Source organism: Vombatus ursinus, unplaced genomic scaffold, assembly GCF_900497805.2.
Source record: "Vombatus ursinus unplaced genomic scaffold, bare-nosed wombat genome assembly UNPS02014813.1, whole genome shotgun sequence".
Taxonomy (NCBI): domain Eukaryota; kingdom Metazoa; phylum Chordata; class Mammalia; order Diprotodontia; family Vombatidae; genus Vombatus; species Vombatus ursinus.
Window position 1 is genome coordinate 23,663,020 of NW_020954591.1, and position 19,543 is coordinate 23,682,562.

The 19,543-nt window shown below is 37.1% G+C and overlaps 2 protein-coding genes across 5 annotated transcripts in view; one reads left to right on the forward strand and one right to left on the reverse strand.

Moving 5' to 3' along the window:
* The window catches only part of NCAPD3 (non-SMC condensin II complex subunit D3), a 108,052-nt gene extending 92,195 nt beyond the window's left edge, over window positions 1-15,857 (forward strand). For 2 of the 3 annotated variants that reach the window (XM_027877638.1, XM_027877636.1), the window contains 6 exons: window positions 7,421-7,578; window positions 7,899-8,059; window positions 8,738-8,815; window positions 14,828-14,890; window positions 14,975-15,032; window positions 15,147-15,857. In XM_027877638.1, coding sequence (XP_027733439.1) covers window positions 7,421-7,578; window positions 7,899-8,059; window positions 8,738-8,815; window positions 14,828-14,890; window positions 14,975-15,032; window positions 15,147-15,258 — 630 coding nt within the window. In that variant the 3' untranslated portion in view covers window positions 15,259-15,857. The remainder of the gene's footprint in view (window positions 1-7,420; window positions 7,579-7,898; window positions 8,060-8,737; window positions 8,816-14,827; window positions 14,891-14,974; window positions 15,033-15,146) is intronic. The other variant, XM_027877637.1, reaches the window with a different exon arrangement.
* JAM3 (junctional adhesion molecule 3) overlaps window positions 15,197-19,543 on the reverse strand; it is an 86,311-nt gene continuing 81,964 nt past the window's right edge. Inside the window, exons 9-10 of one of the 2 annotated variants that reach the window (XR_003570486.1) lie at window positions 18,365-19,500; window positions 15,197-15,282 (exon numbers count right to left, since the gene is read on the reverse strand). Coding sequence is in view for 1 of the 2 variants with exons in the window: in XM_027877640.1 (XP_027733441.1) it covers window positions 19,465-19,500 (36 nt within the window). In the remaining variant the exon portion in view is untranslated. Of the gene's footprint in view, window positions 15,283-16,268; window positions 19,501-19,543 lie in introns of those variants that run through there. The other variant, XM_027877640.1, reaches the window with a different exon arrangement.

Below are 19,543 nucleotides of genomic sequence, written 5' to 3' on the forward strand. Positions count from 1 at the left end.
AATTCCTTAAAAATTAGAATGGAGCAAATGGAAGCTAATGACTTTATGAGAAATCCAGAAACAATAAAACAAAACCAAAAGAATGAAAAATAGAAGATAATATGAAATATCTCATGGGAAAAACAACTGATCTGGTAGATAGATGCAAGAGAGATAATTTTAAAATTATTGGACTACCTGAAAGCCATAATCAAAAAAAGAGCCTAGACATCTTTTTTCAAGAAATTATCAAGGAAAACTGCCCTGATATTTCAGAAGTTCCCAAAGTGGGCAATACTGCCCATGGGGGGAGGGGGGTGTTGGAACAATTCAGTGGGGGAGTAGTAGCCTCAGGTGCAATTGAGGATCATTGAATAAATATAAGGGGGCAGTGGAAGTATAAGGAAAGAAGAGAAGAAAATTTTGAAAATCTGTTCATATATGTTTCATCTATTGTATAATAGTTAAAGTTGTAATGATTACATTGTTTTGCAAATAAACACACAAAATGCAAGTTGTAACCTATTTGTGACTGAGTCCGCCAACAGATCTTAAGCAAGTGTTGGCATGCAAGTGCGTCACATTGTCGGAAGTCCAGCATGCATTGGCAGACATATGTGTATTTAATGACTTGTTTATTATACAATACTATACAGTTGCATGACACAGTATTGCACCATCAGAATTTCAGTGCAGGAAAAAAAACAAATTTACAATAAATTATTAAGTTTAAGATCCATCATTTTAAAAAAATTATTTTTTTTGAAATGATGCAAATTTAAAAAAAAAAATTAAAGGGTTAAAGAAAGTAGATTTCCACAGGGGCACTGAGTGATTTTTTTTTTTTTTTTTGAAAAGGGGGCAGTAGGCCAAATAAGTCTGGGAACCTCTGTTCTAGAACAAGAGGGAAAAATAGAAACGAAAGAATCCACTGCTTAACTCCTGAAAGAGATGCCAAAATGAAAACTGCTAGGAATGTTATAGCCAAAATCCAGAGTTCCCAGGTCAAGGAGAAAATATTGCAAGCATCCAGAAAGAAATAATTCAAGTATCATGGAGCTACAATCAGGATAACACAAGATTTAGCAGCTTCCACATTAAAGGATTGGAGCATCCAAAGGATTGGAATATGATATTCTGGAGGGCAAAGGAGCTAGGATTACAACCAAGAATCACCTACCCAGCAAAAATGAGTATAATCCTGTAGGAGGTAAAACGGATATTCAGTGAGATAAAGGACTTTCAAGCATTCTTAATGAAAAGACCAGACCTGAATAGAAAATTTGACTTTCAAATACAAGACTCAAGAGTATCATAAAAAAGTAATCATAAGGGAATTAAGGTTAAACTATTTACATTCCTGCATGGGAAGATGATATTTGTAACTCATAAGACCTTTCTTATTATTAGGGTAGTTAGAAGGAGTATATATGTCTAGAGGGCACAGGTGTGAGTTGAATATGAAGGGGATATCTAAAAAAGAAAATTAAGGGGTGAGAGAGGAATGTACTGGGAGAAATAGAAAGGGAGAGGTAGAATGGTAAATTATCTCCCATAAAAGAGGCAAGAAAAAGCCTTTACAGTGGAGAGGAAGAGGGGGAAGGTGAGGGGGAGTGAGTGAACCTTATTCTCATCAGAAGTGGCTCAAAGAAGGAATAACATACACACTCAGTTGGATATAGAAACCAATCTTACCCTACAGGAAAGTAGGAGGGGAAGGGGATAAGAGAAGAGGTGGGGGTGATAGAAGGAAAGGCAGATTGGGGGAGGAGGTGTTCCGAAGCAAAACACTTTTAAGGAGGGACAGGGTGAAGGGAAATACAGTTAGCACTATTCAGTTTAAAAAAAAATTTTTGAAGCAAGTCTCTCTGACAGTCTTCATTTCTAAAACATATAGAGAGCTGAGTCAACTTTATAAAAATAAGAGCCACTCCCCAATTGAGAAATGATCAAAAGATAAAAGTTTTCAGATGAAGTAATCAAAACTAGCCATTTGAAAGAATACTCTAACTCACTATTGATTAGAGAAATGCAAATTAAAACAGTTCTGAGGTACTCCCACATCCCTATTTGATTGGCTAATAGGACAGAACAGGAAAATGACGTGTGTTGGAGGGGATGTGGGAAAAAAGAGACATTGATGCACTGTTGGTGGAGTTGTGAACTGATTCAACGATTTTGTAGAGCAGTTTGGAACTATGCCCAAAGGGCTATAAAACCATGCATACCAAGGGCAGTAGGTGGCGCAGTGGATAGAGCACCAGCCCTGGAGTTTAGAAGGACCGACATCAGACATATAACACTGACCAGCTGTGTGACTCTGGGCAAATCACTTAACCCCAAATTACCTCACAAAAAAAAAAAGAAAGAAAGAAAGAAATGATAAGCAGGGTGCTCTCAGAAAAACCTAGAAAGACTTGCGTGGGCTGATGCAAAGTGAAATGTACTGTGTACGAAGTAACAGCAATGTTGTAAGATTGTAAGCTATTCTCAGCAATACAATGATCCAAGACAACTCTGAAGGACTTAAGAAAAATGCTTTCCATCCCTAGAGAAAGAATTGATGGTGTCTGAATACAGATTAAAGCATACTTTTTTAAAACTTTATTTTTCTTGAATTTTTTTGTCATGTTTTCTTTCACAACATGACTTTTATGGTTATATTTTGCACGACTACACATGTATAACCTATATCAAATTGTATGCCTTCTCAGTGAAGAGGGGTGAGGAGGGAGGAAGGGAGAGAAAAGTTTTAAAAATGAATGTTAAAAATTGTTTTTACATGTAACTGGGGAAAAATAAAATATTAAATAGAAGAAACAAAAAGGTATGCGTAGTTTTGTAGCCCTTTGGTTATAGTTCCATTTGTTTTCTGGAATGGTTGGACCAGTTCATAGCTTCATCAACAATGCATTAGTGTACCTATTTTCCCACATCCCCTCCAGCATTCACCATTTTCCTTTTCTGTCATCTGAACCAATCTAATAGGTGTGAGATTTTACCTCAGTTACTTTAATTTGTATTTCTCTAGTTATTAGTGATTTAGAGCATTTTTTCATATGACTATTAATAGCTTTGATTTCTTTTGAAAACTGCCTGCTCATATTCTTTGGCCACTTATGAAGTATGGTTCTTATTTTTATACATTTGGCTCAGTTCCCTATGTATTTGAGAAATGAGACCTTTTTCAGACAAACTTCCTATAAAATTTTTTCCCTCAGTTTCCTGCTTTCCTTCTAGTTTTGGCTGCATTGGTTTTTGTTTGTGCAAAACCTTTTAAATTTCATGTAATCAAAATGATCTATTTTACCTTTTGTAATTCTCTATATTTCTTGTTTGGTGATAAACCCTTCCCTTATCCATAGATCTGGCAAAAACGCTTTTCTGTACTCCTCTAATTTGCTTATGATATCACCCTTTATGTCTAAATCAAGTACCTTTTTTGACCTTGTCTTAGTGTACAATATGTGTGTGTGTGTGTGTGTGTGTGTGTGTAAATATATATATATATATATGTCTTGGTTGATACCTAGTCTTTAATATATCTTGGTCTATACATAGTTTCTGTCAGATTGCTTTCCAGTTTTTGTCAAATAGTGAGTTCTTGCCTCAGTTCCTGAGATCTTTTGGTTTATCAAACACTAGGTAACTATGGTCATTTGTATACCAAATCTATTCCATTGATCAGTTATTCTATTTCTTAGTTCTAGATTGTTTTTATGATTCCTGCTTTGTAATGTAGTTTGAAATCTGGTACTACTAGGCTGCCTTCCTTTACATTTTTTTATTCATTCTCTTAATATTTTTTACCTTTTGTTCTTCCGGATGAACTTTATTATTATTTTTTCTAGCTCTGTAAAACAATTCTTTGATAGTTTTGATTGGTATGGCATTGAAAAAGTAAATTAATTTAGGTAGAATACATATATATATATATATGCACATATATCTGTGTGTATATATATATATGTGTGTGTGTTTGTGTATATATATATAGATATAGATATAGATATATATGTTGGCTTGGTCAGTTAATATTTCTCCACTTGTTTAGATCTGACTTTATTTGTATGAAAAGTGTTTTGTAATTGTGTTAGTATGGTTTCTAGATATGTATTGTCAGGTAGACTCTCAAGTATTGTGTTATTTGTATTTGTAGTTATTTTAAGTAAAATTTCTCTTTCTAGCTCTTCCTTCTGGGTTTTGTTGGTTATATAAATGCTGATGATTTAATGTGGGTTCATTTTATATCCTGCAGCTTTGCTGAAGTTGCTGTTTCAATTAGTTTTTTAGTTTATTTCTCTAGGCTTCTCTAAGTATTACCATCATATTGTCTGCAAAGAATAATAGTTTTATTTCCTCATTGCCTATACTTATTCCTTCAGTTGCTTTTTCTTGTCTTATTGATATACTAGTATTTTCTAGTACAATATTGAATAGTAATGGTGATAATGGACATCCTTGCTCATCCATCTGCACCACTTTTTTGTGAGATGAATTTCCCTATTCTTCTTCTTTCTCTCAGTGCATCCCTCTTTCTCACCCCTCCACTTTTTAATTGAGATTATCCCAACATAGTCAACTCACACCCATGCCCTCTAAGATGATGAAGTTCTTAGGAATTACATGTAGCATCTTCCCATAAAGAATGTAAACAGTTTAACCTTATTGAACCCCTTATGATTTCTCTTTCCTTTTCACCTTTTTATTTTTCTCTTGAGTCTTATATTTAAATGTCAAATTTTCTACTTAGCTCTACTTAGGAATAAGTATAGGCAATGAGGAAATAAAACTATTATTCTTTGCAGACAATATGATGGTAATACTTAGAGAAGCCTAGAGAAATAAACTAAAAAACTAATTGAAACAGCAACTTCAGCAAAGTTGCAGGATATAAAATGAACCCACATTAAATCATCAGCATTTATATAACCAACAAAACCCAGAAGGAAGAGCTAGAAAGAGAAATTTTACTTAAAATAACTACAAATACAAATAACACAATACTTGAGAGTCTACCTGACAACACATATCTAGCATTCTTTCATCAAGAATGCTTGGAAGTCCTTAATTTCATTAAATATCCAGTTTTCCCCTAAAGGATTATACTCAATTTGGCTGGGCAGTTATTCATGGTTTCTAGCTCCTTTGCCTTCTGGAGTATTATTCCAAGCCCTCCCTCTATTCCTTTATCATGATAGCTGTAAATCTTGTGTGATTCTGACTATAGCTCCATGGTATTTCAGTGGTTTCTTTCTGGCTGCTTGAAGTATTTTCTCTTTAATATGGGAGCTCTGAAATTTATTTGACTACGATATTACTGGGAGTTTTCATTTGAGGATTTCTTTTGAGAGGTAATTGGTGGATTCTTTCAATTTCTATTTTACCCTTTGATTCTAAGGTATCAAAAAAGTTTTCCTTTATAATTTCTTGAAATTCAATGATTTCTAGACCCCACCACACACCTTTTTTTTTTTTCTTCAAATCATGACTTTCAAGTAGTCCAGTAATTCTCAGATTATCCCTCCTTGATCTACTTTCCAGGTCACTTGTTTTTTCCAGTGAGATATTTCACATTTTCTTTTCTTTTTCCCCCATTCTTTTGACTTTGTTTTATTATTTCTTGATGTCTCATCAAGTCATTAGGTTCCACTTGACTGATTGTAATTTTTAAGGAATTATTTATTTCAGTAAGGTTTTGTACCTCTTTTTCCAGTTGGCCAATTCTGCTTTTTTAAGGAGTCATTTCATCAATGAGGTTTTGTACTTCTTTTACCATTTGGTCAATTCTGATTGTTAAGATGTTACTTTTCTTTAGTACTTTTTTGTGCCTTTTACCAACCTGTGTGTTTTCTTTTCACAGTTTTCTTGCATTGCTCTCATTTCTTTTCCTAGTTTTTCCTCTACCACTCTTTATTTGATTTTTAAAATCTTTTTTTTTTAATCTTTCTTTAGCTCTTTCAGGAATTCTTGGTGGGCTTGTGTTCAATCTGTATTTTTCTTTGAAGTTTTGCTTGTAGATGTTTTCATGTAATTGTCATCTTCTCAGTTTGTCTTGAGCCATCACTAAAGTAGCTTATTGTGCTTAAGTTTTGATTTTTTTTTTTTTTTTGGTGAGGCAGTCGAGGTTAAGTGACTTGCCCGGGATCACACAGCTAGTGTCAAGTGTCTGAGGCTGGATTTGAACTCGGGTCCTTCTGACTCCAAGGCCAGAGCTCTATCCACTGCGCCACCTAGCTGCCCCTGTTTATTCATTTTTTAACTTATTTCTTTACTTTGAATTTTATGGTAAAGTTGGGCTCTGCTTACCTGGGATGGAGGAAGGGTCACTGTTCTAAGCCTTTTTTCACCCTCCCGTTTAAACAGTTAGTTCTAGGGGTCTGTAAGTTTTTGGTGTTTCCAGGGAGAGGTGATCTGGGGATAGGAGTGGTTACTGTTCTTTTGGTTTGCACTCTGGTCATTACTCAGATGGAGGCCCTATTTCCTTGCAACCAGAAGTACTTGCACTCCTTTCTGCCCTGGAACTGCAACCTGGAACTGGGTGATGGGCCAAACAGCACTGGTCCTGCCCCCAGTGCCAGCACAGGATCTCCTACAATCTTTCTGACCAGTTATCCATTCCCCTTACCATCTCTGGGCAGTGAGAGGCTCCTGAAACTGCTGCTTCTGCCGTCATCACTGCCTCCAAGGCCCAGAGCTGGTTTTGCTGCTGAGCTTCCCTCCTGGCCAGTCCCCACTTCAGTGCCACAGACCTCTCCTGACTTCCTAAATTGTCTTGGGCTGGAAAAATGTCTCACCTCCTTTTGTTGGCTGTACTGCTCCAGAATTCGATTTGACACATCATTTTAAAGTTGTTTGAAGGGGAATGTTAGGAGGTTTCTGCTGGAATGCTCCCATCTTTGCTGCCATATTCACATGAACTGAATTTAAAGAAAGGCATTCTACTAGTGGAAGGTTAAGAGGGACAGCATTCCAAGAATGGGGGACAGTTAGTGCAAAGGCCCAGAGACAGAAGTTGTATGTGAGGAATAGCAAGTAGGACAGTATGGCTAGAACATAAAGTGCATGGAAAGGCATGAAGGGTCAGGTTGTAAAGAGCTTTAAACGCCAGCTGGGTTCTGTGTGATCCTAGAGGCAATGAGGAACTACTGGAGCTCATTGAGGAGGAGAGGCAACGTGGTCAGACCATCATTTAGAAAAAAGTCACATTGGCAGCTAAGGATGGATTGGAGTGAGGAGAAACTTGAGGTACTGAGGCCTTCATTAGAAAGTTTATTGTTGTTCAGGCAGGAGGGCATGAGGATCTGTCCTGGTCTTGGCCATGAGTAGAGAGAGAGAAAAACTTCTGTAGAAAAAGAAATGAAAGATCTGACAATTGATTATATTGGGGGAGAGAAGTTAAGGATGTGATATAAAATAAACTCTCTCTTTCTTCTTCTAGCAGTCCCCTCTGAGTTTAGGAACAACCACACCTCCTATTGGTCATGATAATCCTGGTGTGAGTCAGGCCACATCTTCTGGATTACCAAGTGGTCCTGTGCCTACCTCATCTCCTACATCTGAAACTGGGTCCCTGAAGTTGTTAACATTCAAATCCAGGTACAAAGCTAACTTAGCTAACAGGGCTCAATCAAAAGGGGGGCACATTCTCTCATCAGGTTATTCCCTGTAATCTTGAGAATCCAGTTTCATTTTCACGCTTAGAGGGGTTGGGCTAATCTTCACTGGCCATTGTCAGTGATGGATAATCACACTGAGTTTTCACTGATATTTTTGGTTTTTCACTCTGGATTTTAGATGCATGAATATGAGTGATGGTTTTAAAAGAGACAAGATAGTAATTAAGGTCTCTGTTCTTCCTCTCTGTAGTGACTTGTTGAAAAAAAAAATCAATAGTTATGGTATGTTCTCCCACACAGGCGTATGTCCCTGAGTACCCTTGCAATTCTAAATTCTGTCAAAAAAGCTGTGGAGTCCAAGAAGAATCAAAGGAGTCGGAGCTTTGGAGGACTTTCTTTCCCCTCCCAGTCAAGAAGTACAGGCAACAGCAAGCAAGGCACACCATCCAGTTGGGACAAAAGTGAGTGTTGTTTTTCATAAAAAGTTGAACAGAAATAACTCAGTTATCAGTCTTTGAAATGAAAAATGAGAGTGGTTAGATTAAATAAAAACCCTGTTATGTTAATATCAATTATATTTTCCTAGGGTCTTTAAATCTTTATATATTTAGTGTTTATATCGCCTAGATTTGCCTATTTATCCTCCTTTCCCTTCCTCCCAGAGAATCATCCTTTATGACAAAGAATTCCAAAAGAGATCAGCAAAACTAACTAATCAGCCAAGTCCGGCATGGTAGTTAGTGTTCCATATCCATAATCCATTCTCATAGCTTTTTGGTGCCAAGCTTGGTCATTATAATTCTATAGCATTCAGTTTCAATTATTTTGTTGTTCTTTCCATTTGCATTGTTGTTATCATTGTGTATTAATGTTTTCCCTGGTTCTGTGTAATTTACTTTGCATAAGGTTTAAACTAGTCTTCCAGATTTCTTTGTATTCATCATAGACATCATTTCTTACATTTCTTATATTCCTTTACATTCGTGTGCCATGAATCGTTTGTTTAGTCATTTCCCAGTTGACGGGCATCTATTTTGTTTCTAGTTGTTATCACAAAAAATGCTGCTACAAATACTTCGGGGGTAAGTGGGACCTTTTTTTTTCCTTTGATTTTTCTCTTTCATTGATCTTTTTTTCAGAGTCTTTTTGTAGCCTGAATCAGCACTCTGTCAAAGCCACTATCTGTGCAACTGACCGGGCCATCAGCACCCCTGATCGTGAGTCATTCACTTGAATAAGTAACACTATCTAACACTCTCTCACTGTCAGTGTGTCTTTGTAGTAGCAGTTAGTCAATACTCAATTAGAATTTATTAAGCACTTACTGTGTTCCAGTGCTAAGGCCTGGGGATGAAAAGAAAGGTAAAAAAAGGAAGAAAAAACAGTTGCTTCCCTCAGGGAGCTCATATTGTAATGGGGGAAACAATACGCAAACAACCATATACACACAAGATGTATACAGAGTAAATTGGAGGTTAAGTTCAGAGGGAAGGCATTAGCATTAAGGGAGATTAGGAAAGGCTTCTTACAGAAGGTGGTAATTTAACCAAGAAGGAAGCCAGATTGAGGAAATGAAGAGAAATGAAGAGAGAAAGCATTGTAGGCATGGGAAAAGCCATTGAAAATGCCTGGAGTCTGGAGATGAAGTATCTTGTGTGAAAAACAGCCAGAAGGCCATTGCCACTAGATTGGAAGGGAATAAGGTGAAGAAGATTAGAAAGATAGGAAGGGGCCAGGTTATGAATGACTTAAAAGTCAAATTGAGAATTTTACATTTGATCCTGGAGGAGTTAGGGAGCCACTCGAATTTTATTGAAAGGGAAAATCACTTTCACAGATGAGTGGAGGATGACCTGGAGCAGAGAGAGATTTGAGGCAGGCAGTTCCCATTAGCAGACTGTAGCAATTGTCCAGGCATGAGGTGGTGAGGGCCTGCACTACGGGCGTGGCAGTGTCAGGGGAGAGAAGGGAACATAGATGAGACGTGTTGTGAAGGTAGCAACCAATTCTAGAAAGGGTGGCCAGACAAGGTTTCAGTAAGTGCAAGAAGTGAGGAAGGAAAAGATTAAAAATGAAAGCAAGTTTGTTACTTATGGAGCAGTCAGTCAACATGCATTTATTTTTACTTATTTTTTTCTTTGAGAGGCAATGGGGTGAAATGACTTGCCCAGGGTCACATAGCTAGTAAGCGTTAAGTGCCTGAGGACAAATTTAAACTCAGGTCTTCCTGACTCTAGGGCTAGTGTTCTATCCACTGAGCCATCTAACTGCCCCCTTAATATGCATTTATTAAGGGCACTTGCTAAGAACTGGGAATACAGAAACAGAAAGACAGTCCCTGCCCTCCACTGGAGGAAGAAAACACATCAAAGGGAACTGAAAAACAGAGGCGGGGGAGCGGGGGAGATGGTAGAGAAAGTCGTTTGGAGATGTCAGTAAGGAGAGGAATGAATGACAACATCTTTGGCCTGGGTCTCATCCTTAAACTGGAGATACTATGGGAGGGAGGGAAGGAGGGAGCTTCCAGGGTGAAGAGGTCTCTATGGCATGGTGGACAAAATCCTGGGGAGTTGAGTCAGCAGTGCACCCTCAGGGCCATACAATGTATTCTTTACTCTCTGGAGCAGGTATTCCAATGAAAAGAGTTGGGTAGATCGAGAGTGGACATTGGGGATGAAGGAGTTCAGGTTGAGAAGGATGAGAATAAGGCAGTAGTGGATGAGAAAGAGGGTTTGTTCTGTGACATCTAGGGGTTTAGTATCATTGGGATGGGAAGAATATGAGCTCAGTCAGATTATATTCTCCCTATTCTCATGATGTGAAGGCTCCTGGTAATACATAGGGAAATTGAACAGGTCCAAGGATGAGCCAGTTTGGATGTGAAACGGGCAGAATAGGCTAGTATCAGAAAATACTGAAGATACCTGGTAACTCTTTTCAGTGAGTAGTAAAGAAGACTGCTAGTCATTCAACAGTAGGAATCTCAGATAATGTATCAGTGTGCCTACTGTGCTGTATTTACCTTGTTTTTTACTTAGGGTGTACTCCTATTTCATAGAATTACAAAATGTTAGAGATTGTTTAGTTAATTGTTGTCATTCTTACTAATGATGCAGGTGAGGCCCAGAGATATCCCATAACTTCACCAAGGCCAAAGAGCTCTAGTTAGTGGCAAAGCCAGAACTAGAATTTAGGTCTCTCTCCATCCAGTGTTTGCTTTTCATTTTGTATCTCAAATTAGAGGTGAATTGCTACAATGGAGAATAGCAAGAGTTCCTTTTTTACCTTTATAAAGTTTTTGGAACCATAATGTTGAGTTTAAACCACCACAGTTTGAAGATATTCTTGCCAAAAATAAAAAGAATCAAAGTTGGTTGAGGGCCAAAGAAATAGCATTGAAAAATAATAACTGACATTTATATAGCACTTTAAGGATCACACAGTGCTTTACATGTTACTGTATTACCTCTTCAGAAATACCTGATGAGGTACATACTATTATCTCCATTTTATAAATGAAGAAACTGAACCTCAGAGCAGATTAACTGGCTTTCCTTGTCTCACACAACTAGTAAATGGTTTTTGACCCCGAGTCTGTCTTGAATCAGAATTCAGCTCTCCTCTATTCTCAAAGCAATTCAGAGGAGACATCACCTTCTGATTCCAGAGAAGAAATCAACCTTGCTTTCTTTTATAGGAGAGAAGAGAGGGTTTTATTTGTTTGCTTGTTTTCTATTTCTGCAATACAGCTGAGTCAGGAGACCAGAATTTCTTCTGAGATCAATCTGTCTGCTTGATACACAGATCAGTCAAGTCCCGTAATCCTGTCTGCATATTCCAAAAGATGGATTTGTATTGGCTGCTGATGAATCAATAGCAAACTGATAGGACATTTATCTACTTACGACTGCAGTGTAGAGCACAGTCAAGAACCCTCTTCTGTCACAATAGGAGAATATAAGCTGTGATGACAAATTTTTTTAAGATTGAATTAGAAACCTAACCAAGTGGAATTAATATCATGAAGTATTTTCAATGAGGAAATGCTTTTCTTTGAATAAGAGCTGAAGTTATCATTGAGGAAACCATAACTATTTTGTTTGCAGAACAAATGTAGAAGCAAATGAAGTAAATTGCATCAGTAATGCATTGATTGAGGAGCTTGTATTATATACCCTTGTTGTTATCCATTGGTAGTCATAATCCAGGCTTGTTAAATGGAAGGTCAGGTTTCAGGCTTATTGGTGTGATCTTTGGAACTCTGTCAGCATTATATCTCTTGGTACATATATTCCCATTGAAGGGTTAATTTCTCATGTGCAGTAAACAGTTTCTTAATGCCCTTCCATTCTAGTCATCAGTAAGTTAGGTCATGGAGCTACTCCTGAATTGGGGATAGGTATAATAATAACTGTTAACTGCCAAGTTGATGAGAACTGTATTTCCAACCTATCTTTTAGGATGTGCCATTTATGTGCCCACTCTGATCTAGTTATTTACACAGAAGCCTCTTTATTTGACACTCCCATTCCCCATAACAACTGCTCTTCAGTACTATGCCCAGTGAAACTCCATGGTTTTCTCCCCTTCCCTGTTTCTCACGTCCCATGGCTTTTTTTAAAAATACCCTATGTGCAAACATCTGTCTTCTGGAAAGGTGCTCCTTAGTGTTCCATTGAACACTCCCTTGTAACAAAGAATAATCACCAAGTAAAAACACCTGAGACTATGACTGTGTATGACAGTATATACAACGTTCTGCTCAGCTAGTTCTTTCTGCTTCATAACCAGTTGCTGATAACCAAGGCAGTGTAGTTCAGAAGTTTTAAAGTCCCATTTGAGAGGGAGCCGTCCCACTCCCACTCATTTTCCAGCACCAGGCAACTCTACCTCACTTAAATTCAGTTCCTGAACAAGTCAAGACATCACCTTAGTGATGCCATTGGTCCCCTTTGAGAACAGATGAACAAGAACTCAGCCCTATTTCTTAGCCCATTCCAATCTTCACAACAAAGCTATGTTACACCTGATAGGCACTGAATGAATGTTAACTTGAGTATTCTCTTACCAGTCAAGAGTCAGCCAGCTGATTTTCTCTAAGCCTTGAGTGGTTTGAGGATAGGGTCAATTTAGGTTTGGAATTTCTAGATTGGGCTAGGTGGACTAGAGTTATCTACAGTTTGGGACCCCCAGACACTCAACTCAGGCCAGAACCCAGAGCGCATACCTTGAGTTATATTTACTTCATACATTCAAAGCTTGACTCTAGTAGGTTAGAGTGTTTCAGTTCAGAGAGTAGGATAACCACATAGACACCCTTAATTTTTTTGTTCCTAGCTGTGATCTCCCACGGTTTGAGTCACAACTATTAAAATATAATCATGATAGAATATTCCTGTTTGACAGAGAACTTATCTGGAAGGACAACATCAGAATGCAGACACTTCTTGCTCTATAATATTGAAATCTCTTTAATAATTTCATTCTTTATAATTCCTACATATTTTCATACCTCAGGCAGCTAGGTGATACAGTAGATAGAATGCTGCCCCTGGAGTCAGGAAGATGGGAGCTCAAATCTGGTTTCAGACACTTACTAGCTGTGTGACCCTGAACAGTCACTTCATCTCTGCCTCAGTTTCTTTAGCTGTAAAATGGGAATAATAGCATCTACCTCTTAGGTTGTTGTGAGGATCAAATGAGGTATCTGCAAAGTTTAGCACAGTGCTTGGCCCATAGTAAGTGCTACGTAAATGCTGTTATTGTTGTTGTAGCCAAGGTCTACTTATAGGTTTCATCTTTAAGAAAGGTCGGCACATCTCCTACACCCATATGATAACTACAGCTTCTCTAGTTTTAGTCATGAAGATCTTGTCATTAAAGGCAATGAGTAATTTTGGGTTGCCATACATCGAACAGGTGTAATATTATAATATGCAGAAAGCTCCTCTCCATTTTTTCTTCATCTGTATGTTTCTGGCTCAGGGGTACAGAGTGCTTCTATTTCAGCAGTTAGGAGCCATATGCTGAGGAAACAGGGAGAATGCATCTCCTTTTAGTATGATAATTCCCAGGAGTCCCAGATTTCAGTTCTTGCTTGGTTTCCTAGCAGCCTGTGTTCTTTAGCAGTGAAGGCTGGCACGTTGTATTAGAACTGCTTTAATTCGTTTGTATGGCGCTGTCTTTACATTGAAGATGGAGCTCAGGTGTCACCAAATTAGATGCAGTTTTTCTTTTTCTCATTCCTGTTGATAACAATTTCAGGGGATCACTCTTTACTTTGAGCTGGGGAGGGAGGCTGAGAGATAAGTCTCCATAGACATTTCTTTTTTCTAGGAGAATTAGGTGCATCACCACTTAAAAATCCAATGACCCTATGATGTTACATGAGGGATGGATGGCAAATAAAGACAGTGTAGCACAACTCTAGTTAATTTTGGATACATGCTGTGCTAGCTCTTCACTATTCTAATGCTTTGTGGTACTCAATATGAACAAAGCTGTTTTTCTAAATGAAAAGGAAACCTTTTCAGAACCACTAGGATTGAGCTAAAAATCAGTGGTGGCTTTTTAAAGCAGCTCCCTCTTGCTATAATTCAAGCAGCAAAGATGTTTGCTGCCTTTGATTTCAAACATTAGGTGCACTGGAGATCATAAAATAGGTCTTGTGAAAGTTGAAGATTTGTTATCCTGAAAAAGCATAGGTTTCCAAACACGAAAGTAATGTGTGCATTAAGAGAATTTCCCATCTCATCCTTACCCTCCTTTCACTAGGACTCCTCAGGACTGAACTCCATTTTACGTCAGCCATGAAAAATAAAAATTGCTAGCATTACCAATTAACATAGTTTGAGTACCTTCATGGATGTACAGTAGAATGGAAAAATAAGAGAGTTTTTAGAGCATAAATTAGGCATAGGCATCTGTCACCTCTGAGAAACAGTCTAGGGAGGAGAAAGATGTTCATGACAACATTTCACAAAAGATTTTGGAGAAGGAATAGTTTGCTTTATATAGTTTTGCTATTCTATCATATTTGTTAGCCTGAGTAATAGCTAGCATTTACTAGGTGGCCTGAAGTAGATATGGGCTTATTCTTAAAGCCAGACATGCTTATGATTGTAGGACTTTATAAATATGCAGTTTTATTTCTTAGAAGCATTATCTCTTTCTCTCCTTTGACTTTAACCAACTTCTATTGATCTGGGCATTTTTTTTTCTTTTACTAGAGACTATTAATGATGTTACCTTTGGAGCAGGGGTTAGTTACATAACACCATCTTCAGCCAAAGGCAAGTTCTCTTTTTGATTCTTTCTTGATTATTATCCATTTTTAAAATGTTAAGGGATACTGAACTTGTCTGGTTCCATTTCAGAGAAATCTGGATTCCAGAGTCAAGGAGATGATATTTTGTGTTTGTCATTGCCTGATAAGTAAGTTTAGTACCTAGATAAATGATTTTGGGGATGGAATGACTGCAATAGATTTTTTAAAAAATTTATTTCATTTTAGTTCCAGGATGACATAGTGTATTTATTTCTCCCCAGAGCCCCACAGCCTCGGCAATGGAATGTCAAGTCTCCAGCCAGGAATAAAGACAATCTGGACACCAGCAGGAGGAGGTCCCTGCGAAAGACCCCCTTGAAAACAGCCAACTGAAATAGCCCATCCCAGGGTGTAACCCTGGAAGACAAGAACATTTACATGATTTTTTTTTTAATGATGTGCAGAAGCAAATCATGTGGAAAACAAAATCTATTCCCTCCCACACAGAAGGTATCTGATTATGGTCTTAATTATAAATTCGATAGATCTTCCTTCAGATCCCCTCTGTTCTTCCACATATAAAGTTTGGTTTACCACATGTAGGTCTGTTCACTCAAATTTTTAGCAAAAAAGGCATCATATATATAATATGTTAAATTGCAAAATATAAAAATATGGCAGATTTATTGCTTTTGCCAGAATTAAAGAAGTTAAAATTTAATATTATGCCTTAATTCCACTTGAGAAGTGTTAAGGACACCTTGATAAGCTGTATTTCATTTGGGGAATACCACAACTGAGTGCAGTTTATAGTTTCTCCCAATATAAATCAAGCCTTTATTAGTGGATGCTGCTTTCCCTCGTAGTGTGCACTTACTCAATATTTATATGAAATTAAATGTATTTTTTTCTATCGTAACTACACCTTTAAAGCACTGTACAGTTTTTTTTTAAATATAAAATAAAATGTAAATATAGCCTTTCATTGTTTACATAGAAAATGACTTTTTTCTGGAAATGCCACTTCTACTTTTAGTCATTTTAATTTTATAGAAATCATTTAGTGAAAACAAAGTCAAATCTTTCATTTTAAAGGAAAAAAAAATTATTCATGTTGTCTTTAAGTTTTATTTCCTTCTTTCACTGTGTTCCACAACAAAATATTCCAACAGATAATATTCTTATTATATAAATACTTGGATTCCTTGTTTCCACCTACCAAAACAACTGCTTAGAAACACCAACATTGAGTCTGGTTTGTCTTACAGCCAAATAAGTTAGTTTCATCTGCTAATGGCATTAGCATTAGACGAACAGAATTCATGACTATTCACACTTCTTGCTTTACCCAAAGGGCTGACTTTAGCGACCATGAAGGAGAAATGACAAGAATGACAAAAAACTCAGTGGGTTCCAAGGTTTAATCCCAGTATTACAGCAGCGAAATATACAGGGTTAAGTCTTAGGGTTTGTGTGTGCATGTGTTTTTAATACACATAGCCATTTGGGTTTGAGGAGTGAAATGTCATCCTGTGTTTCTTCTCTACCCTATATAACTAAGTTATATTAACTGGTAAGACAAAAATGAATGCCATTAATAGAGTATGCCTCACAGTGTTGCTCTTTGGTGAACTACTTAGTGTATCTACAGTATACGCATTGATCTCTTGTAGACAGTGTAGGGATTATGGCCTCCCTTTATAAAATGTACTGGGGCTATACAAGTCAAGTGATTTTTGTCTCACATTGGCTTTCCTGCCTACTTTTCCAACAAATTAGCTATGTTAAAAAGAAGGAAAGTGTTTCTTTTGTAGAATATTTAAATAACGAGGCTGGGGTTGATTTTTTTCTTAGAAAAAAAGGTTTATAAATGATGTCTTACAGAAGTATCAAATTATATGTATTAGTACAAATCTATAACATTTATGTACAGTCTCATCCATACCAAAGACAAGAAAAACTGCCTTGGATAGAATTCTTGAATCCTCTTAGCCTCATTTCACATCTTAAAAATATGTGAATTTTCTCTTCCAATTCAAAAAAAATTTTTAATTTTCCTTTTTTAAATCTTTTTGCAGCAAAAGCCTGCTAGACTTCACATTTTTCTCCTTTATACTGACCATGGTTGAATACAGGGTTAGGGTAGGAAGGTTTTAGTGTATAAAACTAGAAATAATACAGCTGCCTTATCACTATGGCAACCCAAAGAAAAGGTCAAGGCATTATTCCCCATCTAGTCTAGAAAAAGGGGAGACTGGATCTGCACTGTCCTTGAGAACAGTTCTAATTCTAAACATTTAAAATACTGATGCAATAAACAGTAGGTACTGTGAAGCCATACTATACAGTTGCCCACTGAAAACAAACATTTGGTGAAAAATCCCAAGGCATAGTATTTTTATATAAACTACAAAAAAAAGTTATAAATTCCAACATTTACAAGTATCCAACCAAAATACTGTCAAAGCATAAAAATTAAGACAATTCAACTGAAATGTAATCACAAGATGGCTACATTCTGCTACATGAAGAATATCCTTTAAGAACATCACCGAATCATAAGAGCTTTTTTTGAGAAGCTCCTCGCATCAAACCTCTTCACACCATGAATCTGACATAGCAATGTGTCTTTGAGGCTCAGAACACCTACTTTTGAAGAACAAGGACTACTGAATGTGCTTTCTAAAGCCCCCAAAAGTGAGCAGAGCCTCAGAGAGATCAAAGTTTAAAATCAAAATTAGAAAAATGCTTTTGATTCAAGCATTTTACTTTTCTCACTGTTAGGTTTTCTGCACTGGTTATACAATCTAATACTCTTCAAAAGACTGGGGTAGCTGCCACCACATCATGGCTTATTGAGAAGGGAGACAGACAGCTTACAGTGTCTGGCTGCTTTATAGCAAAGAGTAATAATGGAATTTGTTTCCTTTTTAAAAAATGTTATTGTAGTTGATAGATTTCATTTCTAAAATCACCCTTGATGTTGGGTGCAGTCATGTGAAACACAAATTATTAAAACTAATTTTAAAAACAAAGTCCCTGCTTTGCTTTATGGACGTTCCAGAATTGACAGTCTAAACAAGATGAGATCAAGGATAGGGAATCCAACGGACTGCATGGAAAAACACACCTGTTTTTGAAATGTCTATCTTTAATCTTTCCTAATCCAAGTTCAGTTTCCAACAGACATATGACTTGCTACCAAAGCTATGTGGGATGTGAATCAACACCAGATTTTAAATCCCAAAGTAGCCACTTTGAATAGCACTCAGAAGCTAACGGCCAATATCAATTCTGGAGTTGTAGCCACATGACTTATTCCATAAGTAGATAAGTGAATTAGAGCTTCTGGGTGGTCTTCAAATACATCTGCCTGTTAGTGATGAGAGGGTAAAAAGGCAATTCAAATACTACTCAAGGGTATAATGTATCTGTTTTTTAGACTTTTAGACGTTACTTAAATATCTTTGCTTCTAAATGGAATTTTGGAAAATAATACCTGAGCAATGGTCCAATCTATGACTCACAAGCCTTCCTGGGGGCAATGCTGCTGTCTAGAAGAAGGAAGACTCTTCTGTGAGCCTGTAAGACTTGAGTACAGGTGCTGTAAATGCTGGCATTCTCAGTGTTAACACTGTTACGATTTGAAGTGCCTAACGTGTTTGATTTTTTAAAAAATGTTATTTAACATTGTTGCATGACAATATATTTACAATTTAAATTAAAAAATTCATTCTTTGAAGTAATCAAAATACATCTTTTGCAAAAATTTAGAATGCAGAATCCTATAAAATAAACAAGATCCATAGAAAAGAAGAAACTATTTCAGTACCATTTTAAAACTGGCCCAGGATAGGTGTTTTGCTTTTAATTCAAAATATTTCCTTAAATACTGAAACCCACCATGGGCAAGCCTGTCTTCTTCAGATAAGACGTAAGACCTGCAACCCACCTTCCTTATTTTGGTTGTTATTATAAAATGCTGAACCAAAACAATTTTCCTAGACTGATACTATGCATTCATTGATTTTTAAAAGGTTTTAAAAAGGAATTGCACAATACTGCCTGTAAGGCCGGTCAATTTAAAAACAGGTTAATTGCATAAAAGGCCTCAGCTTTGTAGATTCATCATAATTTCCAATACCACACCTGCAAGGTGAGTCAAATCTTAATTTGTGTTCCTAAGGTCCTATGCAGCTGCCCTCCCTTCTCTCCACAACTGTTTACACAGTCAGGTAATGACTGCTGAGAAGCTAATTAGTACCACAGGCTCACAATGTCTAACTTTTAACAAGCCTCTACCTCCTGAACTGCAGGCATGGAAAAATTCACTTTGGGAGACAGTTTTATGGTATCCTATCCTGGAAGGCAGAGGACTAGGGCTATTCCTACTTGGTAATCAGTCCAATAAACAAATTCAGTCTTCTCCATGTTACCATCCCCCATCTTGGGGACAATTCATTGTCAACTTTGGCAAGGGGAAAAACAAGTTTTATACAAGGGTCTAACTCTTTCCAAGCGCACTTTGCTCATAGGTTGCTCTTGATCAGAGTTTCTAAAGGAGGTATTTGCATGTGTTCTCTGCCAGATGGTCAGATTTCAAATCACAAAAGATGACTTGTGTCTGAAGTCCCCCTGCAAAGACAATATAGGAAGTTAAAATACGGCCAAAAGCAAC